This window comes from Equus przewalskii, chromosome 8, assembly GCF_037783145.1.
Source record: "Equus przewalskii isolate Varuska chromosome 8, EquPr2, whole genome shotgun sequence".
NCBI classification, from domain to species: Eukaryota; Metazoa; Chordata; class Mammalia; order Perissodactyla; family Equidae; genus Equus; species Equus przewalskii.
In genome coordinates, this window is record NC_091838.1 from 19,021,951 (window position 1) to 19,040,724 (window position 18,774).

Here is an 18,774-nt window from a genome sequence, read left to right on the forward strand (position 1 = left end):
GCTGGAAATCCCTGACCTATGATAGGGTGGCCTCTGCAGTTCTGTGGAAACTGGTTTAGATAGGACAGGAGTGAACTAAGGCATAAATGTGTCATGAAAATGTATAGAGATATTAGATCATAAAGTAATTTACATCAAAACTAAAAATAGGGCCCCATAGACCAGTGACAACTAATCATAAGATCATAAAGTTCAGCCTAGTCACTTAAAAGCATCCGGCACCTCAGCCATCCTGGCGCTTGCTATGCAAGCCCTGTGCATGGCTGGGGGAGGAGGGGGAGACAGGTGTGTTGGATTTAGGCCATGAGGCTTTCCCATGGCCAGCCATTTGGAATGCCTTGGGGAGTGTCAGCACCTTCCTCCTCCAGGCCCCTCCTCATCTGCCCCCTATCTTTTCTAAGCTACCTCAAAAGATAGTACATGTGAGTGAGGACCCTCTCTATATCCATTCAAGCAGGCAGACACAAAAAGAGGAGACATAGAAAACAAGTTATTTTTTCAACACTTATCTTGAGATAAATTCTTTAATATAATAATGCTAAATGTGAATGCACCTAAACAGAGTTCCAAAATACATGAGGCAAAACGGATAAAACTGCAAAGGATTAATAGACAAATCCACAAGTATAATCAGAGACCTCAAAATTCCTCTCTCAGTAATTGATAAAACAAGAAAATCAGTAAGGATGCAGTAGACGTGAACAACACTATCAATCAACTGAACTAATTGACATTTATAGAACACTCCACTCAACAACAACAGAAAATACAATGTTTTCGATTGCACAGTGAACATTCACCAAGTTAGATCATATTTTGGGCCATAAAACAAATCTGAATAAACTTAAAAGGACTGGAATCATATAAGGAGTATGCTCTTTCCATAACAGAATCAAACCAGAAATCAGATAGAACAAATCTCCAAGTATCTAGAAATTAAACACTACTCATCTAAATAACCCCTGGGTCAAAGAAGAAACCACAAGGTAAATTAGAAAATATTTTGAATGAAATGAAAATGAAAATACAACACATCAAATCTTGTGGGATACAGCTAAAGCAGTGATTAGGAGAAAACTTATAGTTTTAAATGCTTATATAAGAAAATAAGAAAGATTTCAAATCAATAATCCAAGCTTTCACCCTAAGAAACTAGAAAGAGAAGAGAAAATTAAACACAAAGTAAACATAAGAATGAAAATAATAAAGAACAGAAATGAATGAAATAGAAAATAGATAAAAAATAGAAAAAAGCAATAAAGTCAAATAAAACAAATAAAGTAGAGGACTTGCATTACCTGATTTGGAGACTTCTATAAAGCTATAATAATCAAGACAGTGTGGTAGAGGGTAGAGGGACAAACACACAGACCAATGGTACAAAATGGAGTCCAGAAGTAGACCCACATGTATATGATCATTTGAATTTCTACAAAGTCATCAAGGCAATTCTCTGAGGGAAAGGATAGTTTTTTCAACAAATAGTGCTGGAACAAATGAAAACCTATATGGAAAACAAACAGAAAACAAAACCTTGATCCATATCTCATTTATACAAAAATTAACTTAAAATGATCTTAGATCTAATTTAAGAACTTAAACTATAAAAATTCCAGAAGAAAACATGGGAGAAAATCTTTGTGACTTCGAGTTAAGCAAAGATTTCTTAAATGGAACACAAAAAGCACAAATTGTAAAGGAAAAAATGATAAATTGGACTTTATCAAAACTGAAAATGTTTGGTCTTCAAAATACACTGTTAAGAAAATGAGGGGCCGGCTCCGTGGCCGAGTGGTTAAGTTCACGTGGTCCGCTGCAGCGACCCAGGGTTCGGATCCTGGGCGTGGACATGGCACCACTCGTCAGGCCACGTTGAGGCAGCAGCGTCCCACATCCCACAACTAGAACGACCTGCAACTAAGATATATAACTATGTACCGGGGGTGGAGGGGGGGGGGTGGGGGGGGGCGGTGCGGTTTGGGCAATAAAGCAGAAAAAAAAAAAAAACAGGAAGATTGGCAACAGTTGTTAGCCCAGGTGTCAATCTTAAAAAAAAAAAAAAGAAAATGAAAAGGCAAGCCACAGACTGGGAGAAAATATTTGCAAAACATGTCTGATAAAGGCATTTATCCAAAATACATAAAGAAGTTTTACAACTCTCTAAGAAGAAAACCCAATAAAAAGTGGGTAAAATATGTAAACAGATACTTCAACAAATAAAATATAAAAATGACTAAGAAGCACATGAAAAGATGCTAAACATCATTAGTCATCCAGAAAATGCAAATTAAAACTACAAGAAGATACCATATACATCCATTAGAATGGTTAAAATGTAAAAGATTGACATAATACTAAGTTCTGGCTAGGATGTGGAGTAACTAGAACGCTCTTACACGGCTGGTGGAAACACAAAATTGAATAGCCATTATGGAAAAGTTTGACAGTTTCTTATTAAGTTAACCAGAAACTTACCATACAATCCAGCAATTCTACTCCTAAATATTTACTCGAAAGAAATGAAAACAAACATCCACACAAAGACCTGTATGTGAATGTTTACAACAGCTTTATTTACAACAGCCAAAACTGCTAATAACACAACCATCCATCAAGTGATGAATAAATTGTGATATATCCATAAAAGGGAATACTAGTCAGGAATAAAAAGAAATGAGCTACTGATACATGCAACAAAATGGATGAATCTCAAAAGCATTACGCTAAGTGAAAGAAGCCAGTCACAAAAGTCTGCATACTGTATATTTTAATTTAAACGACCTTCTAGAACTGGCAAAACTGTAATGACAAGCAAAACACCAGCTGAGATGTAAGGAGAGCATTAACAGCAAAGGCACATGAGGGAACTTCTGGAGTGATAGAAATATTCTGTATGTTAATTATGGTAGTGGCTATACAATGCTACATAACTGTCAAAACCTACTGAACCTTATGTTTAAAATGGGTAAATTTTTAAAATCACGTCTCTTTCATCTCTTCATTTATCTAATATTCTGTGACTGCCTCTACTGTGTGCATTCGAAGTCTTTGCTCAACTGGGCAATGAGGTCTATAAGTACCTTTAGGTGGACTTCAGAGTTGAGCCATCATGGATTTTGTGGAGTGTATAGCATCTAAAGGGGTAATAGCAGCTGGGTAAATTCAGCTAAATGGGTGCCCAGGGAGGGATTTGGAAAACTGTTAGGGAAATGAGATTTATATAAGAGCTACAAGGCAAGAAATATATTTTGAGAAATGCAATGGGCCATCTATATTTCACTGAGAATCTATCATTATTATTCTGACTTAGAACGATTTGTGTCAGGCCTAAGTAACCCTCCCAATGAAAACATCCTGAAACAATTTATAAAATTCTTAGTACTAGATTTTTCACTCTCCAATGTTGTGTAAATAGATGAATCTTTTCATTGAGTAGTTGCTTCACTTTCCCGGTGAGAAAACTGAGGCTCAAAGAAACCAAACACCCAGAGGCAGAGGCAGAAGTGGCAGCACTGGCACCTAAGTCCTTTTTCCTAATTTCGTTGATCTTTCCAGAGCCCTGGGCCTTAGCAGACTTCCTACCCAACTTTTTGGTCTATTTTCGGGCTTGAAGAATGGAATGTGAAAAGTGGATAGTCTATTCTTGAAACAACAAGTGGCTATGATATGGTAAAGCTTTTAGGGTCTCTTACAATTACAACTTCATGCTCTGGTGAAATATATGAGCTTTGGTTCTTTATAGAGGCAGAAATTGCAGAAATTTTAATGCCAGACTCCCTATCTCCAAGGCAATTGGCTCTCATTGGGACGTGTGTGTGGGAGGCGTTCTCTGACCTTGAGGCAGCCGCCTTGGTCCAGCTCAAGTATCAGCCAGAGCAGCTGCCAAATTAATCATCAAATAGGGAGACATTTCTCTGGAAATTCCTATTCCCTGAACAGCTACCATTAATTGGTCTGGACAAATTCTTCCACACAAGGCCACTAAGCCTCACTGGGAAGGGAGGAATGGGAACAGGGAGGGGCTTTCATTGTTGCTGCTCCCACTTCTGGAAAAATCTAATTGCCGCATCTATTTCAATTGTTCATGGGGTTGTGGGGTCAGGGCAGTCCCTGTGTTGACATCCAGGTGTATTTGCATGTAAATAGTGTAGGAAGAGGAAGAACAGAGGATGGAAGCAGACTGGACCAGGAAATCGCCCCAATGAGGCACGCCCAGGAGACAAGGCTCACAGAGACTGCTTACGAGGGCAGTTGACCTGTCAGACAGAGTCCACCTCCCCACCTTATTATTGCGCTGTCTTCTGAGGTTGTTGTGGTGTAATTTTTTCAAAATAAATTTGAAAATTAACACATGAAGTAGACCAAGTGTTATTTCTACTAAACTCTCTTTGCAATTGACTGAACATACAAAAGGCATGGCCCAGGAGGATGGAAACTTACAGGACAATTTTGCAGCTAACGACCAGTTCATGTAGAAGGGCTTTGCACAATGTGACCTGTGACCTCTTTCACAGGGGTTTCCGGGAGGAATGGGGTGTGAAAGGGTTCAAAGTGTGTCCAGCAGGAGGATGAATGGAACCAGGGCCTTCTATGAGATCCAAATTTGCCATAGGGCTGAATCCAAACCTTGTTGAGAAATTATTTTTTCTTTGAGAATGAGGATGAGGAAGGCAGCAAGGCCCCTCTGATCCACAAAAAGCAGAATCCCCGTTCACCACTAGAGGAGACAGCTGACATCTGGTTTTCGCCAGTTTCTAATATATAATCTACCTACATGATTAGGTGAAGAGAGAAGGTACCCGATAAAGTAGAGATCATAATGGCATCAGAAATCACAGGCCGTAAAAGCAAGGGCAGGTTTCAGTGTGTGAATGGCTATGAGGAAAGCACCTGGAAACATCTGCCTTCTCAAAAGACCTGCAGTTCTGCTGATGGGGGCTGAGGTGAGTTTACAGATCAGCAAGTGAGCCTGAGGTGCTTCGGAGTTTCCAAGGCAACCTCATTCCCTGATACGGAATCATCTAGTGAAGAGAAGTAAGACCACCAGTGAATCAAGGAGAACTTTTGTATCATATCCTAAGTGTTCACAGAAAGACTAATGATGAAGTGTGAAATTCCAACAAGCTAACCTTGCATTGCACAAATATTAATCTTAGTGAGTTGGGTTCTGAGGTAGTGAAGGTGATCTGGGCCTGCAAACATTTCAGAGGCCAGGAATCTGATACTATGGTGAGGTCTCTACCCATCTGTCCATATCCCCTTTCAGGGATCAAAGAGAGGTACTCTGTCATGAACAGGTTTCCTTCTCCACATGAAAGGATCTCTCTCAAACACTGAGAACTACACAAGCAAGGGTCTTTGCAATACTGAAGGTCAAATCATCCTACTCCACCCCGCCCCCACCTGCCTCACCCTCATCTCACCAGACAGCACGTGAATGTCAGTGGACATGACACGGGCTCTGTAGATGGCAGACAAGAAGCATGACTCTCCTCTGTAGCCTCAGAGAAGCAGTACAAGGATATGTGTTGACAAAGCCCCAAACCTGAATTCTCAGAATGTAAACTGACCTCTTCAGACAATTATTCAGATCCACAATTAGGATATTCCAATAAAGCACGGAGTTTTCTCTTTCTCCATTTGCCCCACTGAGTCCATGGTCACAACTTCCTCCCACCACTCTTCACCACAAATAATGACAGAAGGAGGAGTTATGCACCTGAGCAGACTATAAGGACACTTGGAACATTCTAGGGTGCACAGGTTTCTGGCTATTAGATATCAGGGGCAGGTCCTACTTATACATAGTTACAGACATGACAGGGACCCATGGAGATCCTATTGCCATTGCTGAGCAGACAGCTAATGAGACAGAAAGAAACTATGATGGGAGCTTCCAGAAGAGTCAATGTCAACCCAGGGAAAAGTCAATGAGCCAGAAATAGCTGAGACCTTTCAGCACTAGTCACCCTGAACTGCTTCTGAGCTATAGGCGGTGAGCTGGAGCTCAGGTCTAACAGGGTCATTTACTCGAAAGTACATGGGGTTTGAATCTTTAAATATTATTAATTAAACTGATGATATTCAAAAAACTATTAAAGGAGTAAGATGTTATTTCCTAAGCAAAACTCATTACAGCCATCAAGAAAAAGCTTGACTATGAGAAATGTGTCTCAAAAAAATATGCTGTTTGTTGGCTTTGTGACTTTTCTTTGGTTCTGATTCTTATTGGTGGTAGATAAACATTGATCTTCCAGCTCTTTATTCATTCCGAACTCAGCTGGCTACAATCCCCTTGATGTTGCTGCACCCAGGGCCTCTCTCTCTCAGGGCCCTCCTTTCCTAGGAGAGACACTATAGAGTCTCTCAAAGAGAACTGAGAAGTTACCTAGTCCACGTGTCCACTAGTGTAAGAATTGCCTAGTATCCCCAACAGGAGTCATCTAGCCACCTCCTGGGCACCTCTGGTGTAAGCAGACGAAATGCTGCTACTTAATCTATGGAAACCCCACATATCCTGAACAAGGCCTTTGCTGCTCCTCACTCTACTTTAAGAGCAGTGAATCCTCACAGAATTATGGACACCTTTTGAAATCAGCCTCCCCAGTGGCTATTTTGAAGGGTCTACTCCTACTGGATTACTGAATAATTGCCCACTGAGTCACTCTTCTGAGTCAGGAGTCCCCTACATGCAGGATTAGATAACGGAGCAATTCTCCTCAGAAGGTGCCTTGAGGTGACTGCATGTAGGGAGCTTGAGGCCACGAGTATTGTCTAAGAATTTGGTGCTTTTCAGATGGCAAACCTCAAAGTTGGGGAGAAATTCATCTCTGGGCTTCCAGAAGAAGAGCATTATGGAAGAAACTACATGAGATGTTAGTCAAGGGAAAAGAAAATATTTCCTACCCATTAAAGTAAAAATCAAGCACTGAATCTGACGCCAGATGTAGTGAAGTATAAGAAAAGCCAAAAGTGCTAGGCAGATTGCTAACTCCTGTGAGAAAACAAGAAGAAAGCTTCACTGATATTATCACAAATGACATTTTTCAGCATCATTTAGATGGACTTTTCATTTTGGTTTGGAGCCCTGTGATGTGCTCCTATGATGGGGTATTTCACTGCTGTTTTCAGAAAACAGCTCCTCCTCACGCAACTTCCACCAAATGTGTAAGAATTTTCATAAGCTTTCTAGCAATAAAGTTCCCATAAAGTTTCTAGGAAACTTTCTAATCCATTTTTAACCTTAAAACTACCTCAAAAAGTTTCCTCACATCAAACATTTATTTTTGTCATTTTTCATCTGTGAAAATAAATATATGGCACAAAAGCATGCTACTTTTAATTTTCCAAAAATCATTTTCTTTTATTACCTTATGCAATTGACGTTCACTTAAGCAGATACAGTCAAGATAATAAGCAATTTTCTGATTTTTGAAAAAATGCCGTTTGTTGTTCAGAATCACCTGATGACCCAGGAGCACAGAACTAGAGAGTAATTCTCTGCCAGCCCTTTGTCTGGGCGACACTCACACCCACAGATCATTTAAGAATGCTCACAGGTATGGAGTAACCATGAACATTCTTCCTCGTGAAGAAATTGGGGAAGATTTCTTCTGTGGAATCTCTGAGTCATGCAAACATCTAACCCAGTGTTAGGAAGAAGATGTGGACTTCAAACTTTTATTATAAAACGAAAAAACAAATAGTAAGTGACCCTTTAAAAAAATGCCATGGAGGAAAACCTGTGCTTTTCTGCTCTCAGGAGCACATGCTCAGGAAGCACTGGTTTAATCCAGTCAAAAAGACTATTTTTGTCTAGCCGTGGCCAGTACACCTCCAGAATCTATGAACCAGAGGTTATTTTCCAGAGCAGACTTAAAACTCAATTCAAAAGTGCTCCTTGGGGGTTGTTGGGAACCACACAAAAGAGTAGCCTTTGGAAGCCCAAGGAGGACACAGAAAAGGCCAAGCAGAGGCAAGTGGCCATTGCAAAGGAGGACCAGGACACCAGCCAGTCACTGCAGACAAAGCAGCTTCCAACGGCATGCCTAAGGGCCAAGCTTGCTTGCGCCCCCTCCCTCAGAAAGCCAGGTGTGAGTTCACCACGCACAAGCAGAGTGAAGTCGATTTTTTTTCTTTTTCCTTTTATATAAGGCTTAAAAAACAAGCCAATATAAGGCTTAAACAACAAGGCAACATTGGGGGGTGAGGTGTTTCTGTTTTCTCCCAAGGCCACAGTTTCTCTCTGCCCCTTTGGAAGCCCTTCTTTCTTGCTGTGGCTCCAGCGGGAGCCTGGGCGGCAGGGGGAAGCATTCAGACACAAGAGCATCAACACTAACCTGAGAAGTAGCTGCAGGTGAACTAGTTTCCTTACCACTCACTGCTGCCCTCTCACTGGCTGCGGCTTCTGCCACTTCTGCTTTCTGCACATTCGAAGGCTCAGAACCTGGCGGCCCTACGTGCCCCAGACCTTCGCTCTCTGGGGTGGAAGGTGGGTTGGTGGCAGCTTTCCGGGTTTGGCCTTTATACCAACTAGGGTAAAACAAGGGATCCGCAGTGTCCGTTGCTGCAGGGGCTGGAGTTTTAGACTCTGTGGTCTGCTGAGAGCCAGTGGGCACAACCTCCCCCTTAATCAGGACAGATAAATTTAAAAGTAAAAAAAAAAGAAGAAGAAGAAGAAAAAAGCAGTTGATTTTAGTTCCCTTTGGGTTTGAAACTGTGACCTCTCTGCGCAGTGCCTGACGTAGTGCGTGTCTAGTCCGGCCCACCCTCTGCCAGCGCTAAGGGAGGGATGCTGACAGCAGCGCCCCCTGTCTTGGCATCTGCGTGTGCCCCTTCTTTTCTGGGCTTGTCTTTCACTAGATGGTAGCCTAGGCAGGCAGACAGCAGAAGCCTAAAATAAAGGTTGCTCATAAAAGATCAGATATAAGAGAAAGGTCAAACTATTGACCAGAATTAATTTTTGACATTATATGTGGACCCCCCAAAACCTCTTTTCTAAAACCAAAAATTGGTCTTATTGATCAAATCCAAATCTCATTTAGTGATCACATCTCTTTCAATTTCAGGGCAATTGGTATACCCAGAATTTCAAGATCCTAGGAACTATAAATAGTTTCAGCCTGGTTTCCTATGGAGACAGAGAATAGATTATAATTCCATCTCAGAGGTCCCCTCTGAGGTTTCGTTTCTGTAGATAATTTCAATCCACTTTGAAAGCACGTGCAAAACCAGGGCTCCTTTTTGACAAGCCTGCATTGCCCACAAACTCAACAGGTTGGAAGCTGTCTGCTGAAGGTGTCATGGAGTCAGCACAAAGGTATGAAAATTGGACAGTGACATCTTAGAAACGTAAGGACAGCCAACCAGGAATAGCATCTGGGATGAGCTAATTCCCTAAGAAATTTTTAAAACAATTCTGTCAACACATAATCTCATCAAATGACAGATACATAGAAAACCAGGCTTCATTTGTTTGCCCACTAAACGAAAGACTTAGTTGTATTTCAGCGTAAGTAACAGGGACACAAACTAGCATGGCTTCTCCATTTACTTGCTTTATTAGCTACAAAAAATTTAAAGACCTGAAAGTAAAATTATTTTTATTTCTTGCCCTATATTATTTCTCATCCTATACCCTATTCTGTATTCAGAACAGACACAATCCTCATGATATCAGCCCTCTATGAACTAACGTGTTGCGCACACACACAATTTCCAGACAAATTTGTCTCAGATTTGAGGGTGTTATTGCTGGGAAAATCCTGTTAAACTAAATCATGACAACCAGTTACGACAACAAACCTGCTGAATCACCTAGAGGATGTTTCTCCCTGACATTGTGACTGCCCTGAAACCTTTCTCTTCCACATCCAAATGTCTGGCACACAGTCATCTTTTTCTTAAGGTAGAATAAACTGTTTAGGCTGTTCAGCAAGGAGGTGCACCTGTGTGTCCTGTAGGAAGGAACTCAGGAACAGTTACCTGTGTCACCGGGGCCTCCACAGCAGGTGGCAGGGCTGGAGGTGGCTCTGGAGAGGAAACCGGAAGTGGCTCTGGGGCAGCCTGGAGCTCCGAGGCCAGCTGAGAGGGCTGCAAGCCTTTCTCCGGACTTTCATCTGCTCCTGACGACTCTGTTCCAACATTTTCTACCCTTTCCACCTCTACCACCTCTTCTCCTTCTCGTTCTCCTTCTCTTTCTCCCTCTCCTTCTTCTTCTTCTTCCTCTTCTTCTTCATCTTCTGGTAAGGTAATGTATTTTTAAAATCATTATAATTACCACTGCAGCCATGAAAACAATTAATGGCCAGTACTTATAGCCCAGGTTAAGGTTAGGGCTAGAGAAATCCTCTCCATCAGACTCTTGACGGTCGCCCAAGTACGCTGTGCTAGGGCCTGTGCTTCTAGTTAAATGTGGGCAGGACAAATGTAAAGGGGACCAAATCATCACTGTCCTTGCTCCCTCCCCATACAGAGTGCAGTCCTCACCACCACCGTGAACCATCCATCCACCTCCCAGAGCCTGTTCACATTTTTATCATGCTCTGTCACATCTGCAAGCTCCTGGAGAGCTGGGATTGTCACTTATTTATCTCTGTCAAGTTAAATGGAAATACAACTCTCCTCTATCTCAGAAAACATACAAAACCCTTGTCTTGTTTTAATTTCTTACCTCCTTTGTTCAGTGAATACCGACTTTTGCCACAATTAATGCCATGACTCTTTTCCTAACCCATGATCTTAATATTCCCTCAGGCAATACTAAGGACAGACAATATTAAGTAATTGTTTAAAAAAGATCCATCCTGAAGATTTGCTTCTAAAGTTACATCTGTGGACACTGATATAACTTCATGGCATTATTAGTGGTACAGCTGAGGAGTCTCTCATCTAGATAGGATAGGATGAATCAAGACAATCAAAGCTTTGGTCAGCTCCAAGGTTATTTTCCTCTTTTCAATTATTTCACCAGGATAAATTTCCAGGAGTGGGATTTCTGGGCCAAATGGTAGGGATGCATTTGTAACTCATGGAGTACATCTGGTCACATAGACTCAGTTTTATTTCCAGGTTGTGACTTATTCTGTGACTCATTATTGTTCTTGCCCTCTAAAGTTTGATTAAGTGGATGTGCTATAGTATCTATCCAAATGTCAGACATGTTTTATTTTTACCTCATCTTTAACCTTGCACCGGATGACACTACATCATTTTGGCTAACACCTTGTGTAGGGTCGAAGTTGAGATGGCATCACTGCCATCAGTGATTAAGTATTTGACTACTAAGAATCAAATGCTCAAGAATGGCATTGTAATAGGCACTAAATAAACACTGTTGATAAACTATATGTTTCTGTAATGACATAGAGCTTCACATTGGATTGTGATCCTTGTAAAATTGTCAAGATCCATTCTGGAGGTGATTCTGAATCCCCCTTTCCTCCCACTAAACCCTTGTGCAGCTTTCACACACCTGCAATTTTGGCCAAATGGTCACAAGAATAACAAACCTCTGTAAAAATCAATTTCGCGTATTATTTTTTCTTCTCTATTGAGGTTGACTGTGAAGTGGTTCATGTTCTCATAACCATGTTCTATTTTCTCCATCTGAAATGCCTTCGATGCTTCAGAAATTCTGCAACAAAGACAAGTTGCCACTTTCTGTCATTGTTTAAAGTCTGATAGCCTCGGGTAAAAATGAAAAGCATGCATTTTTCCATAAAATGAAAATTACTTACTTTTGTAATAGGGTTTTGGCATTCTGTGAAAGCAAACAAAAGACAGGCTTACTTAAATTCTTTTCATCAAGGATGGTATTGAGACTTAGTTCTTTCCTTTGCAGACTCTGAAAATCTCATAGCTTAGTTTCTAAATGCTGTAGACAACTGCTGTTTTATACCAGAACCCTCTATGTTTAAGCAATGTCATGGTCCCTTAAATATATGCTCATGAAATTTTTTAAACAGAGGGGGAAATAAGCACATAACAGGCTTATATTTTGGTTGGTAAAATAGATCCAAATGAGATGTACATAAAATAACAAAAATGTGATCACAACTAATTCTCCACCTTCTTGATTAGTTTCCTCTGGTACCAAAAGGAGACTAACCTGAAGAAACACGGCCATTTCCGGCTCATCCATGAACTGGATTCCTGACTCAACCAACTTTGATACATTCTCCAAATGCTCAGAATACTTTTTGATCAGAGCACGGACATGTTCCAATTTCTCTTCTTGGGTTCGGGTAATGACTCGGGTCATTTCATTCTTCCTCTCCTCCAGGATGCCATACAGGTAATCAAACTTCTCACAAAGTTCCTGCTTCTGTTTTCTGCAGCATTCCTGTTAGTTGGGTTAGCTAACGTTAGAAAGTGCTTGAAAGAGTATCTATTTGGAGAAATCACCTGGACATTTTTGGAGACAAGAAAATTGACCTACATAGGATATTTTTTTCCCCTTAATCTACCCCTTAGGTATCGATACCCACCGTGTGGATGCTTTGAAAATCCCATTTTTATAAAATTCGATACTTAGACGATCCAAAATCAAGCAAATTGGCTAAATGGATCAATGATTTTTCAATATTCTGTTTTTTTTATAAACGGGGAGTTTCATAGAAATTAGGACAGGTTTCGTTATATTGGCTATATAGCTTATAGGTTTATATTTTGCTTTGGAGTGAGCTTGTATGTATATGTGTGTGTGTGTATGTGTGTATAAGGAAAAAACTATGGTACTTCCTGTACCCTTCGGTCTCTCTCTGCTCTACCTATACTGCTGCTGTTTGAGTTTTGTCCTCCATGTAGATTCTGAAGCTTCCCAATGGCCTCTGCATCTGGATTTCTTCCTGCAAGCCAACTCACACCCTACAGTCAAATTCATTTTCCTGGAGTGCAGTGCTTTTTCTCTGTTATCACTCCCTATTGCCCAAAGAATAACATTAAACCTCATAACTGGCTCTCAAGCCCATCCATGATCTGTTTCCAGCCCCCCATAATATTCTACCATTCTCCATCACATACCCTATGTCCAGCAAAAATGAACCACTCACTTTCTTTGCTCATGCTCTCCCTTCTATTTAGAATATTCTCCCCCGCAAACTCTAAGCAATCTTTAAGGCATTGTTGAAACACCACTTCTTCCATAAAGCTTTCCTTGATGTCTATGATTAAATGTCATCTTTTAGCCTCTGAAATCCCATAATGTTACCATTTATGGTATACACCTGAATCCACAGGTCCTCTGTTTATCCAATACTGTCTAAGAGAGGAAATACTGGATCTGGTCTTTGATTCCTGGAGGAAAAACCTGTATGGGAAGTCAGGCTGGTGCGTGTGCACTGTGTGGCTGAAGCATCTCCAGTACTGTCCAGCTCCCTTTACTCTGAGTCCATGTTTAAATCACAACTAATTTTCCAGTTCGCCTGGTCATTAGCCTTTTGGGTTTCCAAGCTCCACTAAGCTTGGCGTGTATGTATGCCAGTCTCCTTAGATCTGACCATCTCTGGGTCCAGGGCCTTTACAGCTGAGAGCAGGTTTTGAGCCCTGATCGTCCAATTTAGCTCTCCCATCTGGTGGGGGCTTCTTGGGAATCCAGACAATTTATCTCTGACAAATCTGACCTTTGTATGACCCTTGTTACATTTTTTTTTAATTTTAGGAAACATTGGTCTCTTTGATGTCATGTATCACTTTCTTCCTTCATAGGAGTTTCTTAAATATCTAAACTATTGTCTCTTTGAGGATAGAATCTGGGTCTGCCTAGGATACACATCACCTCGGACAACAGATGTTCAGTAAATACCGGTTGAATAGATTTTCCCCCCAATTTCTCTATTATTCTCAGAGTAAGGAAGAAAAAAGGATGATCTAAACCAAATTGTTGATCATGAAGATACTCCACAAATTTGCAAGAAATACATCCCTCACTCCAGTGCCTCCCTTGAAACACAGTCAATTCCCAACATATTTTCTAACCAATTAAACACATGAAGGACAGCCAATGGTTCAAACCATTTTAATAGTAAATACTAGTTATTGCTGTCATTCACTCATTCATTGGTCCATTTAACAAGCAATTCTTAAGAATATCATTTGTGTCAAGCACTGTGCAAGACTCTGGGGACCCAACAATGAATTAAACATAGGTTCTGCTCTCAAAGAGCTCAAAGTTCACTGAATGAGAAAGACTATGGGCCAATAATGTAACATAACCTAGTAGGTTGAATAATTGAAATATGTTAGAGATTTATACCAGGTTTTATAGAAGCATAAAGTTGGGAACTTAACCCTTTGTGTGGGTGGAGGACATTCGAGGGGAGCAGGTGGTTTCGCTCAGAACAAGCTTCTTAGAGGAAACGGTGCTGGAGTGTGGCCATAAAGGACGAGTAGCAGCAGAGGAGGTGCTGAAAGGGGATGAAAATGCATGGAGTCTCGGCAGTTTCAAGGAGAAGGACAAGGGCCCACACACCATGTCCAGACGTAGAAATTGCTGGGCTTGCCAAATTGCCATCCATTTCCAGGGCTTTAACTCGAGACTTGGACGATTACAAGGCCTAGGGATTGAAGCCTATTGGTATCTCCCAATCAAACTTCTCTTCACTGTATTACTTTCTGTTCTAAGCTTACAGACAACCATGTGCCCGCTGCATTCCTGACATATGCCTTTGTGTGATCATACTGGTTTCTAGATTATTTTATTAAAATGAATTGTGCACTTGAAGCATATTATAAAGAATATTTCATTATAAGAATATTACATTAAGATGTGATACTGGTAGAATGTCTTTATTTCATAAAAGTTTTCTTCTCTATAACTCAATATGTGTGAGAACATTCAAGTTCACAAAAGCCAAATTATTTGCAGTGAGACTGATGTGCAAGTGTGATGGCTAGATTATTCTTTCAAGTCAAATAAAGATTAGATCACATTTCGGTGAGATGAATTTTATTTAATGGTTTAAATAGAATCACTACTTCATTCTTACATTATTTTCAATTCCAAGTATTCTTTTATTTCTATTCTGGTTTTTTGATGATTCATACTATATTGAATTTTAATAAAACTTCTGTCATTTTAATACCAACTCTCATTGGCTTATACTTTACAGTGTAGGAAATGCTATCCCATGCATAGCATATGCTTAGTTATTATTATTATTTGACCACGTACTGTGTAAAGTACTTATAATATTACCTGGCACACAGTAGGTGCTATGTCAGTGTTTATTAAATTTAGATCCAATTTGCCTTAATTAGAATTATTCATCTGTGGAATTTTGAAGCTGCATGGACTATCAGAAGTAATCTAATCTGCTCCAAACCAATCATTACACTCATGTGGAAACAGAAACTCATCAGAGGGAAGTCACTTTTTCAAGCCTTCTGCCATATATTGTTGGTGCCTGGCCTAGAGGCAAGATCTTTGAACTCCCGGATCATTGCTACTCCCACCATGCCCAACTGGGACATACTTTAAAGTAAGTTGAAAAAAATTTATGTGAGGGGCTGGCATGATGGTATAGTGGTTATAGTGGCTTCGGCAGCCCAGGGTTCACAGGTTTGGATGCTGGGTATGGACCTACATACCGCTCATCAAGCCATGCTGTGGTGGCATCCCATATACAAAATAGGGGAAGATGGGCAACAGATGTTAGCTCAGGGCCAATCTTCCTCACACACACACACACACACACACAATTTTATATGAACTGCTTATGAACTGAATATGTACCCTTTAACAAATCTACTACACTCAAAGCAGCCTTTTAAAGGCAAGAAACCTCAGGTTGTTTCAGAATTACATTCATTAGTTCATCCTTTCAACAAGATTCACTAAGTGCTTACTATGTCCAGGCATTATGAGATCTAAAAACCTGCCATAATTTTCCACTGCTCAGGAGAATGGTAGAAAAATTACTATATTTTCTAATTTCTAACAAAAAAACCTCATTTCTTTTTTCTCTTGCTTAATGTGCTTTTAATATAATTCTATGCAAAATATGGTAAGAGTTAGACAAATCTGTTTCTGAAATAGGAAAAATGCATGCTTCTTCCTTGGAATTATGAAGTCGGTACTTACAAACTTTTAGAAATTAACTTAAGATGTTTGGGTTAACATAATGTCAGATGCAAATAAGGAATTCTCCATGATATTGAAATTCTCCTATTTTTTCATAGTCTCTGAGGTAGAAGCAATGCAGGAGAGACTAACATGGGCACCCCTCGATCTTTCTTGGCTACGAGACCTTCAAAGTGCTGTGGAAGTCAGAGGATCCCCTCGCCCTCTCAGGTAATTAGGGAACAGGTATATGCTGTGAAAGAAAATAAAATGCTCTCCTAGGCCGCCTCACTACTGAGAGTGACGACTCTGAATGTCAGTACGCACTGTGCCTTTGTAACTGTGGATCTGAAATGCTTTCAACAGTGTCTTTCTAGTCACCTAAAAAATGGAACGGGAAAAACTGGACTTCTGCATTGTCAAAATGTCTGGAGACAGCACACTTTAAATGGCAACTGTCACTGGCAAAAGCATGAGAGCAACCATTTTTCTTTCCTCTCCACAAAAACTGCCTCACCTCAAAGATTTCTCCGTGATTTTAACATACGTTTGCACTTCTTCGGATAAAAAGGCTTCTATCTTTCAGCCCAGTTCAAGGCTGTATCCTTCCCTGCTCCCCCACTTCCCTGGATAGTAATTGAATCAGGATACGTAGTTTTTGAACTTTCAAATTTATCTTTTCAAATATTCTCCATTTTCTTCCTTTTGATGTCTGTGGTTCCTGTGTCCCCTGTGTGGTGTGTGAGTGTGTGTGTGCATACACGCTCATGTAAGCGTGTTTAGCAAGTGAAGTAACTTCCATTAGAGATGCTCCAGGTGTTGGCATCCAGGCATATTGTGATGCAAAGGCTCTGACTCAACATGACCTTCCTCCTGGGTCAGTCAGGACAGTCATATTTACTGGCTTCTTAGAAGAACCAAATAAAAGTTGTCTGTAATACTTTAGTGAAAATAAAATCCATTCCATCTCTAGGGAGAACCCAGTATGGATGCAATATACCAATCAGGGGTGATTTTATAAAAGGAAGACGGTTCTGCCTGTATTGAAATGCTAAAACAATGACAGGTAGAATGTTTGTTTATGACCACTGTCATAAGATCCGGATGAAAAGAAAAAATCGAGTATTATTTGGTTGTTTCCTTAGAAGTGAGTAGGTAACCTTTAATATTTAGTTAAAAACCATTATTTAGCTATTGCCTTCATAGAAATATTAAAATTGACAGACTAATTTTAGCCACTCTTATATTTTAGTGGCAACAGGATAAAATAAGATACATGACTACAAAGAATACCTTTTCAGGGAAACAAATCAACACTAGATGATCTTATACTAAGCATGAGTAGATAGCCGGCTCAGCCAATAGCATCATCCCATCGTATTTAATCGCTAAATTTTCAGTGGCTCACCTTTTTCCCAGGCGCTTATTACTCTCTGAAATGATCTTGTTTTGTTGTCTAACTACTTTACTAGAATAAAACCTTCCTGAGAGGGGCTGGCCCCGTGGCCGAGTGGTTAAGTTCCCGCGCTCCGCTGCAGGTGGCCCAGTGTTTCGTTGGTTTGAATCCTGGGCGTGGACATGGCACTGCTCGTCAAACCACGCTGAGGCAGCATCCCACATACCACAACTAGAAGGACCCACAACGAAGAATATACAACCATGTACGGGGGGGCTTTGGGGAGAAAAAGGAAAAAAAAATAAAATCTTTAAAAAAAAAAAACCTTCCTGAGAGCAGAACCTTCTCTGTTTAGCTCACCACTATTTCCCAGCATCATGTGTGCAGAAGATGGCATATAATGGGCACGTGAGAAATAGAGTTTGAATGATTGAATGAATGAAATATGATTTGTATCTAGGTATATTCAGCCCTACTGGAAAGTTTCTATTTTGTTTTGTTCCAAAGAAATAGGTATGTAAGTGGATACTCCAAGCCTCTGCTTCATTCAACTCTCAAAAGAAAACAGCAAAAAATAGCTATGCAACCTTAGGGAAGCCATTTAACCTCAGGACAGGTTTGCTTTTTATTTCTTTTTTTTTTTTTTGGTGAGGAAGATTGGCCCTGAGCTAACACCTGTTGCCAATCTCCCTCTTTTTGCTTGAGGAAGATTGTCACTGAGTTAACATCTGTGGCAATCTTCCTCTATTTTCTGTGGGATGCCGCCACAGCATGGCTTGATGAGTGGTGCTAGGTCCACACCGGGATCCGAACCCGTGAACCCCAGGCTGCCGAAGGGGAGCGTGTGAACTTAACCACTATGCCACCAGGCCAGCCCCTCAGGACAGTTCTTTTATCTGTATAAGAAGGGGTGGGATTAGATGATGGCTGAGGTCCCTTCTGACTCTACAGTTCCGAGACACTACAACTTCAGGTAAATGTGGAGATATTTTGAGTCTTCAGGCTCTAAAATGTCTCCTTCCACTCCTGGCAAGTTTCAGAGTAGTCACTCCAGCATTGAGACATAAATTACATGTCTTAGCCCTGTAACACCAGTCCCAGCTTGGGAATGTGCCACAGCCATGACAGGAAACACCTAAGACAATTGTGGCCACTGTTCTGACCATGTAAGGAGTGTGGCTCTGAGACCAAAATAGAGCTAAAGATAAGCTCCTAGCCCCACCACTTGTCACTGAGCAACTGTGGCTCTACTCGGCCCATTCATGTCTCCACCACATTCCTCCAACCTTTGAGACACACTTGCTTGGAGCTGCAGCTC

At 40.7% G+C, this 18,774-nt stretch overlaps 1 protein-coding gene across 5 annotated transcripts in view; it reads right to left on the reverse strand.

Moving 5' to 3' along the window:
- TRIM55 (tripartite motif containing 55) overlaps window positions 1-18,774 on the reverse strand; it is a 45,273-nt gene that overhangs the window by 11,831 nt on the left and 14,668 nt on the right. Inside the window, exons 5-10 of one of the 5 annotated variants that reach the window (XM_070631563.1) lie at window positions 12,110-12,343; window positions 11,739-11,761; window positions 11,511-11,635; window positions 9,985-10,241; window positions 8,340-8,627; window positions 6,907-6,994 (exon numbers count right to left, since the gene is read on the reverse strand). In XM_070631563.1, the coding sequence (XP_070487664.1) occupies window positions 6,907-6,994; window positions 8,340-8,627; window positions 9,985-10,241; window positions 11,511-11,635; window positions 11,739-11,761; window positions 12,110-12,343 (1,015 nt within the window). Of the gene's footprint in view, window positions 1-490; window positions 1,505-6,906; window positions 6,995-8,339; window positions 8,628-9,984; window positions 10,242-11,510; window positions 11,636-11,738; window positions 11,762-12,109; window positions 12,344-18,774 lie in introns of those variants that run through there. The other 4 variants (XM_070631564.1, XM_070631565.1, XM_070631562.1 and 1 more) reach the window with 4 other exon arrangements.